Here is a 21041-nt window from a genome sequence, read left to right as displayed (position 1 = left end):
ACCCCTGTATTCACACCCTACACACTATTGTAATAATCTCTCTGGAAAATTTGTCTTGCAAGGTGTCATTTGAAAACTAAAAAATTGCTGGTCAATAATATCGTGGTGGAATGTATGTAGCAACATTATCTGTAAAGTTATGAATTCCCCTGAATGATGTTGGTGGCACATGTTCAAACCCACATAGTCCCAATTAGGCAGAATTGGTTAAGCAGGTCTGAAAGAAAGGAATGTGTTTACCTCAGTTTACATATAAGTTGTAAACAGGGTCCTCAGGCAGTGAGAGGGGGAAGACAGGAGACAAGAAAAATCTGCATTTCAGCAAACAGAGGTGAAAAGAAACAGCATAGGACCTCTTTCGCTACTAGACACCATGCCGCCTCCTTTACTGTTTGAATAAACTTTGTCTTGAGAGGTAACCTTCAGAAAAATACACCTCAAAGGGGACTGGACTATAAAAGTGAGGGGCAAAACCACCCCAAGTTATCTCTCCCTAGCTATCTCTCTTTTCACCTATGAAAACAAAAGAAACAGCCTTTGGGAGCAGATCCTGGCCTGAGAGTTTGGTCAGCAATGTTACTGGAAACGTGGTAAGTTGATTTCACCTTGAACCAAGTCTAGTTTAAGTTCAGAAAGCATTTTCTTTATTTTTCTTACATTTCTGACTTTAATGCCTCATTAGTTGTACTCACTTAAAACCTTTCTCTGTAGTTAAATGAACTTGTTTTATTCTTTAATACAAATCCAGTGTTGACTATCTTAGAGGGGCAATGGATCTAATATATCTGGATTGTCCAGGAGAGGGCTGGGTTTTTTGGGAAAATCCAGAACTGGGAGTGTGTTGGGGTCACCCTGCAAGTAGTAACCAAGGCTGCTGGAAGTCAGAGTGTGTCTGATGTGTAGCTGGCAGGCTGCAGCTCTACACAGATTCTCAGGCCTGGTCTACACTATGAGTTTAATTCGAATTTAGCAGCGTTAAATCGAATTAACCCTGCACCCGTCCACACAACGAAGCCATTTCTTTCTAAATAAAGGGCTCTTAAAATCAATTTCTGTACTCCTCCCTGACGAGCGGAGTAGCGCCGAAATCGATATTGTCATTTCGAATTAGGGTTAGTGTGGCCGCAATTCGATGGTATTGGCCTCCGGGAGCTATCCCACAGTGCACCATTGTGACCGCTCTGGACAGCAATCTGAACTTGGATGCACTGGCCAGGTAGACAGGAAAAGCCCCGCGAACATTTGAATTTCATTTCTTGTTTGCCCAGCACAGGAGAGCACAGGTGACCACAGAGAACTCATCAGCACAGATAACCATGCAGGCGGATAATCGAAAAAGAACACCAGCATGGACTGTACGGGAGGTACTGGATCTGATCGCTATATGGGGAGAGGATTCAGTGCTAGCAGAACTTCGTTTGAAAAGACGAAATGCCAAAACTTTTGAAAAAATCTCCAAGGGCACGATGGAGAGAGGCCACAATAGGGACTCAGAGCAGTGCCGCGTGAAAGTCAAGGAGCTCAGACAAGCCTATCAAAAAACAAAGAAGGCAAACGGTCGCTCCGGGTCAGAGCCGCAGACATGCCACTTCTATGCTGAGCTGCATGCAATTCTGGGGGGGGGCCGCCACCACTACCCCACCTCTGACCGGGGATTCCGAGGCGGGGGTAATCTCATCAGCCACACCTGAGGATTCTGTGGACAGGGAAGAGGAGGAGGAGGACGAGCTTGCGGAGAGCACACCGCACTCCGTTCTCCCCAACAGCCAGAATCTTTTTCTCAGCCTGACTGAAGTACCCTCCCAACCCTCGCAAGCCAGTATCCAAGACCATGACCCCATGGAAGAGACCTCAGGTGAGTTTGCCTTTTAAAATCTAAAACATGGTTTAAAAGCAAGCATTTTTTAATGATTACTTTGCCCTGAGGACTTGGGATGCATACGCGGCCAGTACGGCTACTGGAAAAGTCTGTTAACGTGTCTGGGGATGGAGCGGAAATCCTCCAGGGACATCTCCATGAAGCTCTCCTGGAGGTACTCCAAAAGCCTTTGCAGAAGGTTTCTGGGCAGTGCAGCCTTATTCTGTCCTCCATGGTAGGACACTTGACCACGCCATGCTAGTAGCAAGTAATCTGGTATCATTGCATGACAAAGCCTGGCAGCATATGGTCCCGATGTTTGCTGGCATTCAAGCAACATCCATTCTTTATCTCGCTGTGTAATCCTCAGGAGAGTGATATCGCTCATGGTAACCTGGTTGAAATATAGGAATTTAATTAAGGGGACAGAGGTGGCCCTTCCTACTGGGCTGTTTGCCTGTGGCTGAAAAGAAAGCCTTCCCTGTAGTAAGCCGAGCATGGGGGAAAGGGGGGGAATTGGCGCTGAGCTTTTCATGTGTGGCTAGCAGGGATCTTCCCTGATACCAGCCACGCGGTGGGGGGAGGGATAAAGCTATTATCCCAGAGAATTGGATGGGGGGGGGGGTTAGTTTGTTTTCTGCTGCTGAAGGTTAACAGGAAAACCGCAGCACTCAACGAGCTTTGCGGGAAAGGAGGGTGCAGAAGCCGAAAGACAATGGCTTACCATGGCCACATGCAAGCTGAATTCTGTTGCCCGGACCTGCATCTGTGATCTCTAGCAGCAAAGCCACAGGCACTCAATATTAAGAGGCAAAATGCGACCTTGCACAGAAATCACATGTGCTATGTAATGTGAATAGTATTGTTCACCGTAAAAGAGTATAAGCATTGTTCTGTAAAATGTATCTTTTTAAAAAATCCTCTCCTTTTTTCCCTCCCTTCAGCAGCTGCAAATTTTTCAAGCCTCCCTCCTCCGTCCCGAAGGCTATCTCAGATAAAGGCGTTGGAAAAAGAGGACACGAGACGAGATGTTCGCGGAAATCATGGAATCCACCTGCAATGAAAGAGCTCATCTGAATGAGTGGAAGGACACGGTTTCAAAGTATAGGAAAGATGCCAGTGAACGTGAGGACATGAGGGACCAACGTGAGGACATGAGGGACCAACGTGAGGAGAGGAGAGACGCTCGAGATGAGAGGTGGCGGCAGGAAGATCAGAGGAGGCAGGATGCAACGCTGGGGCTGCTGCGTGAGCAAACGGACATGCTCCGGCGTCTGGTGGAGCTTCAGGAATGGCATCAGGATCAGACTGCTGCTGCAGCCCCTGTATAACCACCCTCCCCCCTCACCATCTTCCATAGCCTCCTCACCCAGTCATGTAAGAACGCTGGGGGGGAGGCTTCGTGCACCCTCCCATTCCACCCCAGTGGACAGCCCAAGCAAAAGGCTGTCATTATTTTAACCTTTTTTTTAGTGGCCTTTTCCTTCCCTCCGATCCTCCTCCCAAACCCCACCCTGGCTACCTTCTCAGTTTTTTTATAATCTTTTATAATCTCTCCCTCTTTTTATAATCAATTAATAAGGAATACATGATTTTTAAATGATAGTGACTTTATTTCCTTTGAAAGCAAGCTGTGATCGAAGGGGGAGGGTGGGTTGCCTATAGAGAATGAGTCAATAAAGGGGGCGGGTTTTCATCAAGGAGAAACAAACAGAACTTTCACACGGTAGCCTGGCCAGTCATGAAACTGGTTTTCAAAGCTTCTCTGATGCGCTGCGCTTCCTGGTGTGTTCTTCGAATCGCCCTGGTGTCTGGCGGCGCGTACTCTGCAGCCAGGCGATTTGCCTCAACCTCCCACCCCGCCATAAAGGTCCCCCCTTACTCTCCCAGAGATTGTGGAGCACTCAGCAAGCAGCAATAACAATGGGGATATTGGTTTGGCTGAGGTCTGAGCGAGTCAGTAAAGTGCACCAGCAACCTTTTAAATGGCCAAATGCACATTCCACCACCATTCTGCATTTGCTCAGCCTGTAGTTGAACAGCTCCTGACTCCTGTCCAGGCTGCCTGTATATGGCTTCATGAGCCATGGCATTAAGGGGTAGGCTGGGTCCCCAAGGATAACTATAGGCATTTCAACATCCCCAACGGTTATTTTCTGGTCCGGGAAGTAAGTCCCTTGCTGCAGCCCTTTAAACAGAGTAGTGTTCCTGAAGACGCGAGCATCATGAACCCTTCCTGGCCAGCCCACTTTGATGTTGGTGAAACGTCCCTTGTGATCCACAAGTGCTTGCAGCACCATTGAAAAGTAACCCTTGCAGTTTATGTATTGGGTACCCTGGTGCTCCGGTGCCAAGATAGGTATATGGGTTCCATCTATCGCCCCACCACAGTTAGGGAATCCCATTGCCATCCACTGTGGTCTGCACATTTCCCAGAGTCACTACCTTTCATAGCAGCAGCTCAATGATTGCTTTGGCTACTTGCATGACAGCAGCCCCCACAGTAGATTTGCCCACTCCAAATTGATTCCCGACTGACCGGTAGCTGTCTGGCGTTGCAAGCTTCCACAGGGCTATCGCCACTCACTTCTCAACTGAGAGGGCTGCTCTCATCCTGGTATTCTGGCGCTTCAGGGCAGGGGAAAGCAAGTCACAAAGTTCCATGAAAATGCCCTTACGCATGCGAAAGTTTCGCAGCCACTGGGAATCGTCCCACACCTGCAACACTATGCAGTCCCACCAGTCTGTGCTTGTTTCCCGGGCCCAGAATCGGCGTTCATGGATAGAACCTGCCCCATCAACAAAATGATCTGCAAAGTGCCGGGACCCGCGGTTTGAGAGAAGTCTGTGTCCGTGTCCGTGTCCATGTCCTCATCACTCTCATCGCCGTGCTGCCGTCGCCGCCTCCTCCTTGCCTCGTTTTTCTGGTCCTGGTTCAGCATAAACTGCACGATAATGCGCGAGGTGTTTATAACGTTCATGACTGCTGTCTTGAGCTGAGCGGGCTCCATGCTTGCCGTGGTATGGCGTCTGCTATGTTCACCCAGGAAAAAAGGCGCGAAACGGTTGTCTGCTGTTGATTTCATGGAGGGAGGGGTGCGGCTGTACCCAGAACCACCTGCGACAATGTTTTTTGCCCCATCAGGAACTGGGATCTCAACCCAGAATTCCAATGGGCGGGGGAGACTGCGGGAATATGGGATAGCTATGGGATAACTACCCACAGTGCAACGCTCTGGAAATCGATGCTAGCCCCGGTACATGGACGCACACCGCCGAATTAATGTGCTTAGTGTGGCTGCATACATTCGACTTTATACAATCTGTTTCCAAAATTCGAATTCTCTAAATTCAGATTAATCCCATAGTGTAGACATACCCTCAGGGTGTGACCTGCATGCTGGAAGACGGTTTGTGAGAGGCCCAGGACGGAGCTGCAGCAGCAAAGCATTGTGAGGCACCCAAGATTGTGAGGCAGGTGGTGACACAGCTCCTCACTGGTCTAGATTTCACCCCAAGATGTCATCATATGTCAGAGAGAAAGGAAGATCTATCAGGTAATTTACTGCATTATTGCAGGAGTTTTCCTATACAGTGTTTTAAATGGGGTCTTTTCCTACCAAATAGAGTTTCCACCTCTTCCCTTGGGAGGCTGTTTCACGCTCTACTAGATCTGTTAATGTAATGGGTTTGTTATTGCTTTTTAGTAGTTCAGAATACTTTCACAATTACCCTCGGAGGATAGGCCCTAATTCTGCTCTCTCACTAGATTTATGCCAATATAACTCTAATCATTTAAATTGAGTTATTCCTAATTTACAATGCTGTAAGTAAGAGCAGAATCTGGCTTGTAATGTCCAATGAAATGTCTTGAATGAAGGAATTTCTGGAGAAATCTTGCAGATGTACTATATAATACTTAAATCTAGAGCCATGATCAGCATACCTTGGTTGCATAGGAACACAGGGATTGCCATAATAGATCAGAGCAATGGTCCATTGTGTGTGATAGCCTGTCTCTGACAGTGTCCAGTATAAGCTGCTTTAGACATGAAAGAAACCCTGCTGTAGTCTGTGGTATAACCAACCCGCTGAGAAAGTTCCTCCCTAGTGCCCCCTTTAGTTAAATATTGCTGTATGTCCTGAAACACAGAATCATAGAAATGTGGAGTTGGAAGATGCCTCGAGAGATCATCAAGTCCAATCCCCTATGTTGAGGCAGGACCAAGTAAACCTAGACAATCCCTGACAGGTATTTGTCCAACCTCTCCTCCAATGATGAGGATTCCACAACCTCCCTTGGAAGCCTATTCTAATGCTTAACTATCCTTATAGTTAGAAATTTTTTTCTAATATCTAACCTAAATCTCCCTTGCTGCAGAGTAAGCAAAGGAGATTGAGATTAGATATTAGGGAAATCTTTCTAACTATAAGGATGGGGCAGATATTCAGCATTTTATTGTCTTCCTCCATAAAATGGTAAAATGCCCGCACACCAATAGTGCTATAGAAACAGTGAATAATATTAAAACAAAAGTTAGGTGGGAAATGGGATTAATTTTTTGTAGGAAAAAATACTTTTCATTGAAAAATATAGGTATTTGACCAGCTCTAATTAAAATTTGCTATCCAGCTGCATCCCACTCACTTGCTTTACTCTAATCTCAGCCCCTTTCCAAGGACTTCCCTTAGTTGGGATTCATTCTTTAATGCTTCTTGACCTAGGAAGGCCAAAATGTAGACCATAATATGGAATAAAGGGCACAAGAATATGTACTACGCAAAGAGTTAAGGGACATGAATTTCTTTAGCATAGCTCACATTTTCTATAACCTCATCCTTACTGTTGGTGTCACTAGGCATAGCTATCAGGTAACTCAGGGGGGATGGAAGGCCATAAGTGCCGATGAAACCTCCCTGCTCTGGGTCTAAGTAAGCCACGGTAACTCCATCTTGTGAACTTTAACCTACCTATATGCTAGCAGCCTAATGCTGAAGCAGGCCGGAGCAGAAATGTAATGGTCAGCTTTTTCTAGCAGACAGCTACAGTTTCGTTCACACTAGCAAAACTTTTAGTGATAATGCAGGGGAAAAGGGGGAGGGAAAGGCCTAGTGCGTAGAGCTTGCAAGGTTGAAGATAAGCATGCGAACGGGAACCTTTCTAACTGTAACTACTCGAGGAGGGAGGGGTAGGAGGGGTAAAGAGGGACTTACAGAACAAAGGCTTACACAGAAACCGCTTGGAATATAAAAGGGAAAACTTGCTAGTATGTGCTGCGCTTGATTTGAGACATGCTGGTCTCCTAGTGCCTTTTCGAGATCTCGAATAAATTTGGTTTGCTTCTCCACCCTGGTGTGTCTATTGGTGCAGCGCACACCGGGCAACGAACCCTATTGCCCCCCTTGGGGCCCTCTGGGCTGGCAACATTACTAATATCAATAATTTACAGCAAGAAAAGGGATCCAACATTAAATGTTTGTGGGCTGCTAGTAAATCTAGGTCACTAATGAGGAGCATGTGAGTGATATGCTGCATAAGTTTAGGCTGCTTCCTCTATCTGGAACCCCTCCCTGTCCCTACCTCTTTCACCCTGAGCTAGCGAGTCACTTCCTCTCTTCCCCAGAGTGATTCTGGTTGGTTTTTTTTAAAGCATCATAGGGTTCCATGTTTGTTGACTTTCATTGACTTTTAGAACAAAATTGTTCAGCTCACAAGTAAAGAGATGTTTTTCCTAACTGCTGCTGCTGCAGGCTCACCCTGGGAGCTGAAATTCAAGATGTGTTCTCTCTGTCTTATGCATCACTGCCGGTAATTCCAAATCTGCAGGCCAAATTAGACTGTCAGAAACACCAGTGAAAATCCTCTAACCCTGATTCTCTATTCCACTATGGCTTCTTTATGCTACTCTGTCATGTAAACAGGTCATGCAGCAGACAGATTGTCCCACTGAGGAATACCCATGACCTAACAGAGCCCCTCTCGTGCCATCCAATGTATGGGGCATGCCAGGAGTTAGGAGTGTTTTGGGAAGGGAGCAGGATAGGGAAAACAGCGTACCAGCTATTCTTTTGGGTCCTGGGGCAGTCTTGAAGCTGCTCTAACTTAGGCTGGGGACCAAGCAAGCCCCTGGATGCCCTGAAAATATGACAAGTGCAAATGATGTTTTAAACCACCTTTGACCTGTCTCCTGGTTCTTACACTTCAGTTTTTTTCTTTATTCCATCTTTGTACACTATTTTTCTCTTTCTGCCTCTAAGCGAGGCTCTCCTCAGTCCCATGAAGCCTTATCCATCCCTTTCTGTATGCGCTTTACGCTCACTGCATACCATTGAAAGAGAAGTTATATTGTTTCCATAGCAACAAACTGATGTCATAAATATAGGATTATGACTTCACTTGAGGATTGAGCAGATGGAGAAACTGGTGTGTGAAGAAGAAAGCTCTTCTTCAAACCCAAATATTAGCACTGGGAATACAGGAGATTGCTAGCAAAATTAAATTGAGTCTGGAAGACTTAGGAACGTAGCACAACACAAAAAGAGCATTTCTTTTTATTCACCAAACCTGAAATTCACTTCATTGCAGATGGCCTACTCCAAGCCCTACGGAATTTAAGTGGTGCATTGGTTCTTGTGTGAGCTGCCTGCCCTGGGGCGAAGGTCACCCCACATGTACAGGTTCTTATTTTAGCATAGCACAGAATTATTCTAGATACACAGGAATTTGGAAGGGCTTCTTACTTTAGCTGAGTCACCATTCCTTACAGTGCTGATATCACTGGGGACAGGGAGCCCCACTCTGACAGGCTTCTGTCTCCCCATGTAGTCTACCTTACCCAGGATTGAGGCAGAGGCTTTATTATCCGAAACCCAAATCCTATGACATTATAGGAGTCATAATAGTACAGTGGTTTAACCATATACTAGTATAGCTTAACCCCATACAGTTCTGCTACAGACACCGAGATACCTATAATAGGACTGTAATATTTCTCCCTTCTTATGCTTATTTCAAATACTGCTGAACATGTTCAAGAGCATTTCAGGAAGTAACTGACAAGACAGTGTTGAAAGCATTGGGAGGAATAGAGACTGTGAGAGAGTATTGCCAAGGGAAGAGAGCATTTGTCTACTTTCCACTGTTCCTTGCAGTTAAACATTTCCTCGGCCTGATTCACCAGTTCATTAGAGATTCTTTGCAGTGCTCTGGTGGCACAAAACAGCCTTAAAGCCGGATGAAGTGACCATTGGAGAATTCCTTCTGAATAGTTAGATCTTTAGTGGTGTACAGCTGCTGTAGGGGCTCTTACCCCCACCTGCTTTTTTCTGGCTGTGATTGGGCACAGCAGGGAAAAGGTGGGGTGTCTGGGACATCTCTTTTATAACTGATCCATAATGGCATCTGGAGACTGTTCATTAGATTAGAGCAGTCTTTAGATTGCTCTCAGAATGGGGACTGAACTGATTTGTAACTGGCTGCCAGGAACAAGAAGGCACAAACAGGGCATAAAACTACCTTTCCCCTACTCCTTTGGACTTGTGCTGAACGCTCCTTGGCTAGACCAAAAAAACAGGGCCAATATCTGTTTTTAAAGAAGGTTACAGGATTTACAATGAAACACCTAACCATCAAAGCTAAACTGCTTAAAAAGTCTTATCACCTCAGGCTTGAAACCCATTTAGATTTGGAAATACTTTCACTTTCATCTAGAGTTCCCAAGACACTTCATACAGATATTATTGTATTAACTTTCACAACACCTCTGCTTGAGTTTGGGAAGTATTATTTCATTTGATTTACAAATAAATAAAGAGGGTCACGTAACAAGTCAGTGAATTGTGACAATAAAACCCAGGTGTTGCAGTTTACCAGGCAGTTTTAACCATAGATTTTAACCATATTACCGAGTTAAATTCCCTACACACAATGCACTTGCATCAGGCAAAAGATCCAAAGTTAATATAGCCATATAATGGGTTATGGTATGATTGGGACCATAATATTGCAAGTTAAATAATCTTAACATTAATGCCCCTCTGCATTTTCTGTCTGATAAAATAAATGAGTCTCTCAGTGGATAAACCGTTTGTAAACAGCATTATATATATAAAAAAAATCTATAATTTGGCAATTTCCCCCCCAAAGTTACAATAAAATTGGGAGAATATAATTACAAAGGCTGATAGACAACTTTTCAACCACCAATAAAATAACACACTTCTGCCCATAAACTTCACTACATAACTTCTTTTAGACAGTCTGGATCTTAAATTCGACCAGGATTTGTGACTGGGAGAAGCTTTAATAAATTAAAACCTTTGAGGAGGTTTATTTTAGTTCCGAAAAAGCTCTGCTGTAGCTGCTTGTCTTCATGCTTTAATTGTTAGCATTGTAATACATTTTTGGATATGGCTTTGAATAATAATACCTTGCACTTTCATAGTGCCTTTAATCAAAGGATCCAAAGGGATAAAGAAGACCAAAATTCACATTCACATCATCCACTTCTTAATACAGATAATTATATACTTTCATTAAATAAAAATCACAATTTATCATCAAACTACATATTGGCAGGAAGATGCTGTAGTTCTCCGCACCCACATTTTAAAACATGGGCTTAGTACAAGTGTGGTAAACTATATTCCTTAGTGCATAGAATTTGTATCTAAAAATGGATTGTGTTGCATGTTTTCTGTTAATTCCAGTAAAGATGAGAGCTTTTCAATTATTTATATATGGGAATATCCATAATGGATTGAAAATGTATGGAATTAGTCTGCCTGTCTTAACGAGTGTTGTTAGATAAACATGACAGTGTGTGATTTTTCTTTAAAATAAAAAAAAAATTACATGCATGTGACTATATTGCTGGTGAAGTTGGAAGAACAGGTCCTTGGATTGAAGTCCCCTCAGTTTCAAAGCATAGTTAGAAGAGAAGAGCACAATGTCAGTGTGTCTGTAGCAAGGTGGTTACCCTGCTCCTGAGATAAGAGGAGTAAGAACAGCTGTGGTCAGCTCAATCAGGGCCCAGCTGGCCCTGATAAGAAGGTTGTGCGGGGAGGAGTTGGGTCAAAGTCTCACTCCAGGGCTGGAGTGAGGAGAGCCTAGCTGCCTGGGAGCACAGGGTACCCCAAGCAGAGCAGAGCAGAGCAGAGCAGGGCTGGGGAAGGGCAAGAGGCACTGGGGAGCTCCAGCCTGGCAACTCCCCAGGCTGAGTCTTGTTAAAGGCCTAAGGAGGTACTGGGGCTGGGAGGTGCAGCCTGGGAATAAGCAGAGGCAGCTGGTCCAACCCCCCTGACAGTGATGAGTGGTGATTACAGACTGCAGTTTGCCGCAGAGAAAGGGGGCTAGATGATGACTGGCAGTAGCCACCGAGCCAAAGTGGGCATAGGGGGAGAGGGCATAGGGGGAGAGGGCTCCATGGGAAGGGAGACCCAGAGTGTGGGGGTATTGCTGGGGGCAGAACCCCAAGGAAAGGGGCCCTGGGGTCTGAGAGGGACACGGGGCCTGAGGCAGCCAAGACACCGGCTAGCAGGGGGTGCTCTGAGGCTGGAATTGAGCTAATTCCTGGATGACCAGCAGGAGGCACCATGCCGGTGAGTCAGCGCTCTGCTACAGTGCCTCAAACCTGACCTTTAGGGATCCTGGTGGATAGTTCAGTCTCCCTGACTATTCCCTCCTTGTCCTCTGTGCTGAGGTTGTCAATGTGATGCAGACACCTGTCTAATAGGAACTGAACTGAGAACACCCAGTTCACTGCACACTCATCACGACTGACTTGATTTTGAAAACAAACCCCTATATGGTTCCCCTCACCTTCCAAGGATTAGATGTTGGCACTTTTCAAGCAGCTGAAATTTGTCCCCACTCTTCTAATAATTGGGGCCTGGCAGGCCTACCCCAGTTGTTGGCTCAACTGTAGGAAAGTGGATAAAAGTTTGTAAAATGTATCAATCGCCTATAACAAATGTTGAAAGGAAAAGGCACAGAAGGGGGGGGGGGGGGGAAGACCAGGTTAGTCCACAAAGATGCCTACTGATAAAACTCAAGGACTGTGTTGATAGCATGCCTGGAAAACAAGAGGAGTGTGGGACCAGCAGTCAATGTACCAAAATTGGTGTATCAGAAATTAGGCTGACTTCTGCTTGCTCCAGGAACTCTGTCCTTTGTTCGTGAGCCTTGAGGACCATTGGATCTGATGACACCCAGATCTTAACACACCTGAGCATCACCGCTGTCCCAGCAAGACTTCAGCATGGGGCCGTCATGTGACACCCTGCTCTGTCTTCCCTTCCCTCATGTCTTTGTCCCCCCCCCCCACTGTCTCTCTATCTCTTTCAGCTTTTCTCCTGATCCTGAGAGCAGCCACATAGCACCAGCATGATGGATGAGTTGCCCCAGCTAGCTGTGCCCAGCCTCAGAGAGACCAGTAAAGCACAGGGTCCTGACCAGACCAGCCAAATGATGTCCCAGACTGGAAAAGTGAGCCTGAGTAGCAGGTTTTGTGGCTTACCTGCCAGGCCAAAGCATCTGTCTGTGTCTGATGAGCTGCCCAAGAACATCAACAAAAAGCCATACTTTCCCCACCTTTACTATCCTATCTGTTTTCCCCTTTCTTCTGTCTGTTTTGTCAAAATCTGGGAAAGTGACTTGTAGCCTAAGAACCTTTTAATGCCAATTCACAAAGGGGTACAGAGGGGTACAGTTATCCCTGATTCTTTTATGTACATTCTCGTTCACCAAAGAATGTCATGTGAGGTCGCAAATGAAAGCTGGTGTCACACTGGTTATTAATATAATTATGCAATGTATGTACAGGTACTGTGTAAGGAGTTATGTATATATACTGAAAATATGTTCTTATAACCTGCATCAAGGTATTAGTCACCAGCAGAGGTGAAAGACAGATTTTCCTCCAGACAGGAGGAAATAAATGCATCTCTCTGTCGGGATGTAAAAATTAAGATAATACAATGGTTGTTCATTGAAGTCTGATGTTGAGGAAGAGATGTGAATTCAACAGGGAAGCAGCATGTGCGGAAAACAAACCCCAGAGGTTTATCCTAGCTCTAAATACAGACAGTGAAATTTGTGGCATATGTAGGAGGCAAAGAAGATACCCCCTCATCCTGCACCTAGGAAGTAAATAGACAATGAGTTTACATTCATGAGAAGGGGATCACAACTAGCCTTAGTTGAAAATGCTCCAGAGGATTTTGGACAGGAGATTAACCTGTTAGTTATGTCTAGAGTCTAGAAGTCATCTTACGATTTTTGTTTTACATGTAACTATTTGTTGCTAATATCCTAACTCACTATCACATGAATCTTTGGTGATAAACGTATTCTTGCTTTTACTATAAATATATCTCAGTGCGGTGGTAGTAAGCAAAGTGCTGATCCTCAGTCGAATCATGCAAAAGTGCTGATCCTGAGTTGCATATAGTGAAGTTGTAGCCATGTCAGTCCCAGGATTTTAGAGAGACAAGGTGGGTGAGGTAATATCTTCTTTTGGACCAACTTCTGTTGGTGAGAGAGACTAGCTTATACAGAGCTCTTCTTTTGGGAAATTTACTCAAAGTGTCACAGCTCAATACAAGGTGGAACACATTGTTTAGCATAAGTAGTTGACATATTTCAAGGGACCATTCAAAGTGGCACCCTGTTAACGAGAGGCCTGTTAACACCCCTTCAGTCATTACCAAGAAAGGATAGCACAAGGGAATGCTTCAGAGGGACTGGTGTGTACCTATTGTTAAACAGCAAGGCAAAGTAAGGGCTGGCATAGCCGGAAGGAGAGTGCTTGAGTGGTAACAGGATGGTTGGGGAGCTGACGCGCAGCTAAGCACAAGCCAGACTCCCTCACACTGGATGCAAAGGTAACAAGATGACTCTCAGTGCTGTATATCCCAAGAACCATCACAGTGACTATCATTCACAACTCAGAATTGAACAAGAGAACTACTCTGTCTTCTCTGCCTGACAAAATAAGAGACTCTAACTATCAACTGCTCTCTGAGAAAGGGACTTGGATAAGTTTTTTTTGTTTTGCATAATCACTCAATTTCAATTCCAAAATATTTTGTCTTGTTCTGATTTTTTTTTTGCTTGTGTATCCTGATCAATAAACTCCCAAACTTTGGCATTACTTTTGTAGTGTGTTCGCCATGGTACTAAGCAGGCTGAGGTCTTGGCACGCAAAACCCTGAATCATGTTTGACTGTTTAGTGTTGGCACAATGACAAGGTTGTGTTAACACCTTTAACTCTCTGGGCTCATTTACTCCAATTAAATTAAGACCCTACCACCCTATCGCTTCTCCTCAGTGACAGTCCAGGAAATCCCTTAGGTGACTATATGGGGTGGACCCCTGATTGTGACCAATTGGCTAGAGCGTTGTTGTTTTTTATTGGCCTTTCAGGAGCTAAAGAATAAATGTTAATAATGTGATGTGTAAGTCAACCTTCACAATGTTTAAAAGGGTGAGAGCTTCCTCCTGGACCAGCATTTCTTTCCCCCCACCCCCATAAACCACCTTTCCTCAAGGTTGCTGTGCTCTTGCAATGTTTACCCTTCAATCAGAAGAGTATCTGGGCACTCCCCTCATCTAAGGCTGATGCAAAAACTGTTCCATGGGTAGGGCAACCGGACTGGTACTCATATCTACTCTGCCCTGGTAGAGCTTTGGTTTCCTGCTTTCAGGCTATATCTGAGCCCCGTGAGACTGGATTTGAGCTGGCTATCTCTCTGTGGATGGTTGCAGTATATCTGGCATTGTGAAAGGATCAGTTTGTAAAATCCAACTCTCAGAAGTTGCTAGGCAAGTGTCCTGGCTTCGTAGGGATAAGGAAGTGCTGGTTCCGTTATACAAGGCACTGGTGAGACCTCATTTGGAGTACGGTGTGCAGTTCTGGTCTCCCATGTTTAAAAAGGATGAAATCAAACTGGAACGGGTACAAAGAAGGGCCACTAGGATGATTCGAGGAATGGAAAATCTGTCGTATGAAAGGAGACTCGAGGAGCTCGGTTTGTTTACCTTAACCAAAAGAAGGCTGAGGGGGGATATGATTGCTCTCTTTAAATATATCAGAGGGATAAATACCAGGGAGGGAGAGGAATTATTTCAGCTCAGTACTAATGTGGACACGAGAACAAATGGATATAAACTGGTCGTCGGGAAGTTTAGGCTTGAAATTAGACAAAGGTTTCTAACCATCAGAGGGGTGAAGTTTTGGAACAGCCTTCCGAGGGAAACTGTGGGGGCGAAAGACCTCTCTGGCTTTAAGATTAAGCTTGATAAGTTTATGGAGGGGATGGTTTGATGGGATAAAATGATTTTAGTCAATAGGTCAATAACATGCCATCGCTGGTAATTAGTAACAATGGTCAATGATGGGATATTAAAAGTTACTACAGAGAACTTTTTCCAGAGGGTCTGGCTAGAGAATCTTGCCCGCATGCTCGGGGTTCAGCTGATCGCCATATTTGGGGTCGGGAAGGAATTTTCCTTCAGGGTAGATTGGCAGAGGCCCTGGAGGTTTTTCGCCTTCCTCCGCAGCATGGGGCAGGGGTCGCTTGCTGGAGGATTCTCAGTGATTTGAAGTCTTTAAATCATGATCTGGTGACTTCAACAGCTGAGTCAAGGGAGAGAATTCTTCCAGGAGTGGGTGGGTCAGCTTTTGTGGCCCGCATCATGCGGGAGTTCAGACTAGATGATCATAATGGTCCCTTCTGACCTTAGAGTCTATGAGTCTATGAGATTCCAGCATCACTGAGTGAGATTTTGTTTAAATGATATATTGCCTGTAAATTAACAGTGAATCTTATGGGTGGAGTTCTGTGAAAACCATTGTAAACTGGCTCAGACCAATTTAGTGCACTTTATAGTAGAGAACTTTCCTGCTCGGGTAGGTGAATTTTATCCTAATAAACACTGATCATATTCTATAACACCTTTGGACTCATAGTTATTACACCAAACACAACCGAGATAGTTCTCATTCAAGATAAAAATACTGTAAGCTGAAAGTGGAAGCCTGGGGTGCAATGTAGCTTCTGTAACTTGCATCCTTTTTTGCGTACTGCACCTTTAAATTTCTAAGAGCCTTGCTGCTGTGAGAGGTTCTCTAGTCTTTCCATTCAAGGAGGTTGTTGTTACAAAGCGTGTCTCACACACACTGTACTGTCACAGGAAGACTTTACACTTATTTATTTTGTTGATTTTCTTAATCTAAGTAATTGAGACTGGAGTACATGGTTGCTCTTTGTGCATGGGAGAACATGAAACCCCCCCATAATAATTCATACCTAGTATGTTGCATTAATAATTGTGTAGCTCACTAAGATGCCCAAATCCCATGTTTGTGGGAAAATACATTAGGAAAAAAAGCAGTAAAGGCTAAACAAATATATGAATAAAAATCCCATGGCTTATGCATGCAATTATAAGATCTGTGAAGTTAATTAAGTTGCTGAAAGAATGAATTTCTGGTAAAATGCAGTGCAATGTAAAAGTAGATTAAAACAAAGTGAAGTATATCTAGTTTGCTCCTTAGATACTTTCCAGACTTATTTTTTAATGAGTCTTTAGATTAATATTAATATAAAGTACTTTTATTGGGGCGAGCAAGAGAAACTGGGACAACTTCAAATCTTCCATCATGCTGTGTGTAAGAAATGTTGCTGATCACAGTGTGGTTCATTGCCTAATCGACTTTGGCATTTGATTCCTGTTTTAATAATCATGTAAGTTGCTTTGTCTAACAAGTCCCCGTGTTCTGTCTCAGTTTCTGGAGTTACAAATGAGGTTACACACTGATCGAGTCATGCTGGGGAAAATGCAAGAGGAGAACCAGTGCCTGAATCAGCGAGTTGATATGCTGACAGTTGAAGTTACGGCATTACGGAAGAAGGTGAGATCAATATAAATATAATAGAGGTGCTATGGATTTTTGAAAACTGGAAGTGGGTTAAACCACTGCTCAGTTGTTATATCTCAGTGGCTTTGTATGGACATGTTTTCTTCTGCACACCACTGAGTATAGCTTACTGTGTGGCTAACATCATAATGCTATTTGAATGCATTCTGAAAAGTTATCGTAGCATTCTCAGTCATACATGTTTTTGGAAAGCATTCAACTGCAATATGTTCATAAATTTCTTTGATTGCTGAACCATCAAATAATCCAAAAGGGGAGACTGAATTTTTTTGTAAAATAAGGGCTGATACCATTTTAATTTTCTTTTTTAAAATAGAATAGTGTGTAAATTTTTAAAATACAAGTGGCACTTGGCTTCACATAGCTAGGGAAAAATAGCTTTTATTACTGTAAACAATAAAACACATTCCACCCCTGTGGAATTCTGATTCACCAAATTACATTCTGGTAGATTTGACACAATAATAATGAAAAAATTGTTTGTTACAATATAAACCTACGCAAACAGTGTTGCTAAATTCTCATGAAGTGCTCTTTGTTCCTAATGATAATGACACTCCAGCCTCTGAAAACAAATGAGAGCTGGAAGATTTTTCAAGCTTGTTTGTATTATGTTATGTAGCAACATTTGCCAACAGATCTGAATATTTTAAGTGAATTGACTGCACTGTAAATGTGCCTTGAGAATCAATTCCTTTCTTTGTCCTCACAATGGTAACAAAATAGGCAGAGTTGCAGCAAAGTTTAGCTATACTGCCAATGAACCTTAATCCTGAACAGGAGGATGAGAGGATAATTTCGTCTCTGACCCCTATTCAGTCTTTGGCCTTTCTATGGAGATATCAGTTAGAGCCAGTTGTGAAGGGCTGTGGTTTGGACAGCTGTCCTCTATAACCATGACTGTCTGCATCACAAGCACTCATCTTCTCAGTCCCCACTCTGAGTTCAGTGTTGGTGGAGGAATGAATTTGTCCCTGAGTCAGTATTCATTCCAAGCTGCAGTGGGATAGTATGGAGCATTGAACTGTTGGAGGAAGTGTATTTTGGATGAGATGGAAAACTGAAGTCCTGATCCCTTGTGGTCTTTAAATATGTTGCTGTTTGTACAAGACTTTGGATATTAATCCCAGTGTCCTGAGCCAGTTGTGGTGAGAGCCATTACACTCCACCTACCTACATTTATTCTACAGTTTTAATTAGCTACTGTATTCTTCCTCAGTTGTATTCCTAAACTTTTAGTGCTGTTAAACAACTGCTGCATTTTGCCCCAGTTATGGCTGTATTATAGTGGTGGGTGAAGTGAGTCCTGTTTATGAAGTGTGCAAAGCATTTTAGGACCTTTTTAGATAAAAGGTGCTTATAAGCAGATAGAGTTATCATTCTGCTCAAATCACAGAGGAGACACACATTGGATGTGGTCCAAAATTACTTCCATCCTGGGGTTCATTTTTATTTCCTCAAATAACAATGTAACATAAACCTCAAAGTAAGCTGTCTCTTCAGCTTGGCTTTTTCTCCTCCAGGACCTCTTTGTCTTTGCTCTAGTCCCTTCCACCTCCTAGAGGCACTCAAGTTTTCTTTTACACCTGGGCTGGAGTAAATAGGACCAGCTCATAGGACATCAGAGAGCTCTGCATATCTATGGATCGTTCTAACACCTGCCAAAACGACTTTGCAAAAGAGTCTTCCATTTCTGTGCAGGGCCCTAGAAACTTCCATACTGTTACAGAGCTATGTGTATATATAACATATTCAAAATATTAACACGTTTAGATTTTTATTTGTGTCATGTATCCATTTATAATGTATATCCAGCCAAAATTAATAGCCAGATTTTTGAGAGAGCTCAGCGCCCAATAGAGCTTGTTTAAAAATCTAGCTGTAAATGTCACAGTGGAAGATGTGGGTACTGTTATCTTGGGAAAATCTGGCTCCACACAATCAAGGATAGTCCCTCCATGACATAATGAGCTTGTCACTAATGCTCAATGCTGTGCTAAAGGACTTAGTCAGAAACTAGAGATCTGGCTTCTGTTCCCACCTTTCCCATACACTTCCTATGTGACAATAGACAAAATAGTGCATCTCTGTTTCCCTGTCAGTAAAATAGTGATAATATCTAACTTGTAAGTTGTGTCTAGATAAGCATAAAATTAGTATTGTAAAAACATGGTAGTTAAAACATATTAATGAGCATGTTTTAAAAATACACTGTGTATCCTAGTCTAGATAAATGTGTTACATTACTGAGGACTTCATTTTTTGGTTTGATCAGAAGACACATATAAATGAAAAGTATTATTTCAGTCCCACTGAACTGAACTGTTTTTCCCAATTGCTGAATGAAGTATAATTTAGGGCTTCCGTTCCAAAACTAATGTATTCTTATTTGTACTGGGGTTTTTTTAGGATAGAGCAGAGATATAGAAGCTAATTTTTAAACATTTATTATACATTCATTTTAGCACCAATGTACATCTGGCAAACCAATACAGTCCAATTTAAAATGACAAAAAGGCTGCTAGAGAATTCTCAGACGCTTAATACATCTGTGCTTTTAAAAACGTGCTCTGCGATAAAGCTATTATACATGCTGGGTACAAACCAACAACTCCCTCCTCTCCCACTAACTATTCTCACTATAAATATCAAGCCTGCAAAATCCATCTCTCTGAGATTTGTGTATTGCTTTGTTTCCAAGAATAGTCTTATAGTAAGGGTGTCAGCTGTTCTGTCTCCAGTTTGCACTCAGACTCCATTAGAAATCATACACTGGATGCCCATCAAGCTTGAGGTCCCTGTGCTTACTGCATAGCTCGGAAATGAGACTTCTGATACTGTACTTGAATGCTACTGATAAAATACTTAACTATTTCAGATAGCTTGCTCCTCAGTCCTACTCTGAAATGCTTTCCAGTGTGTCATTGTGGAATGCACATGCACTTCCAAAGTTCCTAGCAACAGTCAAAAGCAATCAGAGGCGGCTATCCAAAGAGAATAGCATCTTTTTAGAAAGCTAGATTTCTTACTCAAAGGCAGATGCAGAGACCATTGCAAAGTAACTGGACAAAGACCTTATTTCCATTGCTTTTCTGTGAATAGTGTCCAGTGAAAGGAAAGAATATTAAAGAAATTGTGAGATGGGTAGCAATCTTGTGTGTGCATCCTTTCAGATAAGGACAGCACCAGCTGTTTTTATTGTCAGAAAACATTTCATCCTATAAGAATTGTCTCTTGCAGCCTGACCACACTACTTTTTTGATTCAGGAGCCATCAGGTGTTTAAATCAGAAGGGCACTCCTTCACTTTCTGTGTAATGAAGCACTCACCATTTACTCTGGGTGTTGTCTACAGCTTGCCAGTCTGTTAAAACTGGGGATCTGCACGGGCAATTTTATAATGAAGAAAGGAAGGTTACTCCGCAATAACTGGAGTTCTCTTGATCTATTGTGTAGATCTACCCGGCTTGTCCTTCCTTTTCAGCTTCTTTGAGGTTAAGTTAGCTGAAGTATAGAAGAATGGAAGATGATCACAGGGCATGTTCCTGTTACTACTGCATCTTGAAGTGGTAGATCCATGTTTCGTATGCATATCGCTTCTCTGCGACAGTCATACTGCTATTGAGCTAGTCTGTTAATCACAGCATGTTAAGAAAATATTTAGAAGCCATTTCATGAGCGAGGAAAGCTAAGTAACATTCCTAAGATCTCTTACACTCAGACACTCAGGGCAAGAGAGACTATACCATTCAATGGGAACCTTCCAGTGTACTTGAAGGAATGGTATTCCCAGCTTTTTTCCTTCCAGTGCTCTTCTTTTAGACATGCCAGAAGAAAAGAGTGGCAAGAAACCCCATTCTGTGCCATGCAAATTCCTTTCCCCTTATGATCCCAGAGGATTAAAGGGAGGAAAAAGCACATGATTGTCATTTTGGATGTGATCCCAAGGCCACTGAAGTCAGTAAGAGTGTTTTCTTTGATTTTGGGGTTTGGATCAGGCCCTTTGAAGAGCATCAATATGTCACACACTTGGGTCCATTTTAGCAGATAGGTGACACAATTTAAGGAAAGAAAGCTGGACAAGAGATACCCCACTGGGTTAAAGGTTGTGGACAAAGGCTAACCCAGAGTGCATGTAAATTAAATCAAAGGAGATTATTGTGGCGCATATGATTTGTGGTGATTAAGGAGTGCTTGTGCGGTCCTAGTGTTTTAATTCAGTGGATATTCTGAGTATTCTC

At 43.3% G+C, this 21041-nt stretch overlaps 1 protein-coding gene across 6 annotated transcripts in view; it reads left to right on the top strand.

The window, feature by feature from the left end:
- LMNTD1 (lamin tail domain containing 1) overlaps positions 1–21041 on the top strand; it is a 295746-nt gene that overhangs the window by 56058 nt on the left and 218647 nt on the right. For 5 of the 6 annotated variants that reach the window (XM_054037041.1, XM_054037069.1, XM_054037051.1 and 2 more), the window contains exon 6: positions 16649–16774. The exons of the other annotated variant lie outside the window; for it this stretch is intronic. In XM_054037041.1, the coding sequence (XP_053893016.1) occupies positions 16649–16774 (126 nt within the window). The remainder of the gene's footprint in view (positions 1–16648; positions 16775–21041) is intronic. 6 annotated transcript variants of the gene reach the window in all.

Source organism: Malaclemys terrapin, chromosome 1 (genome assembly GCF_027887155.1).
Source record: "Malaclemys terrapin pileata isolate rMalTer1 chromosome 1, rMalTer1.hap1, whole genome shotgun sequence".
NCBI classification, from domain to species: domain Eukaryota; kingdom Metazoa; phylum Chordata; order Testudines; family Emydidae; genus Malaclemys; species Malaclemys terrapin.
The sequence above is the reverse complement of the archived record's forward strand: the minus strand, read 5'-3'. Positions and strand labels throughout refer to the sequence as shown.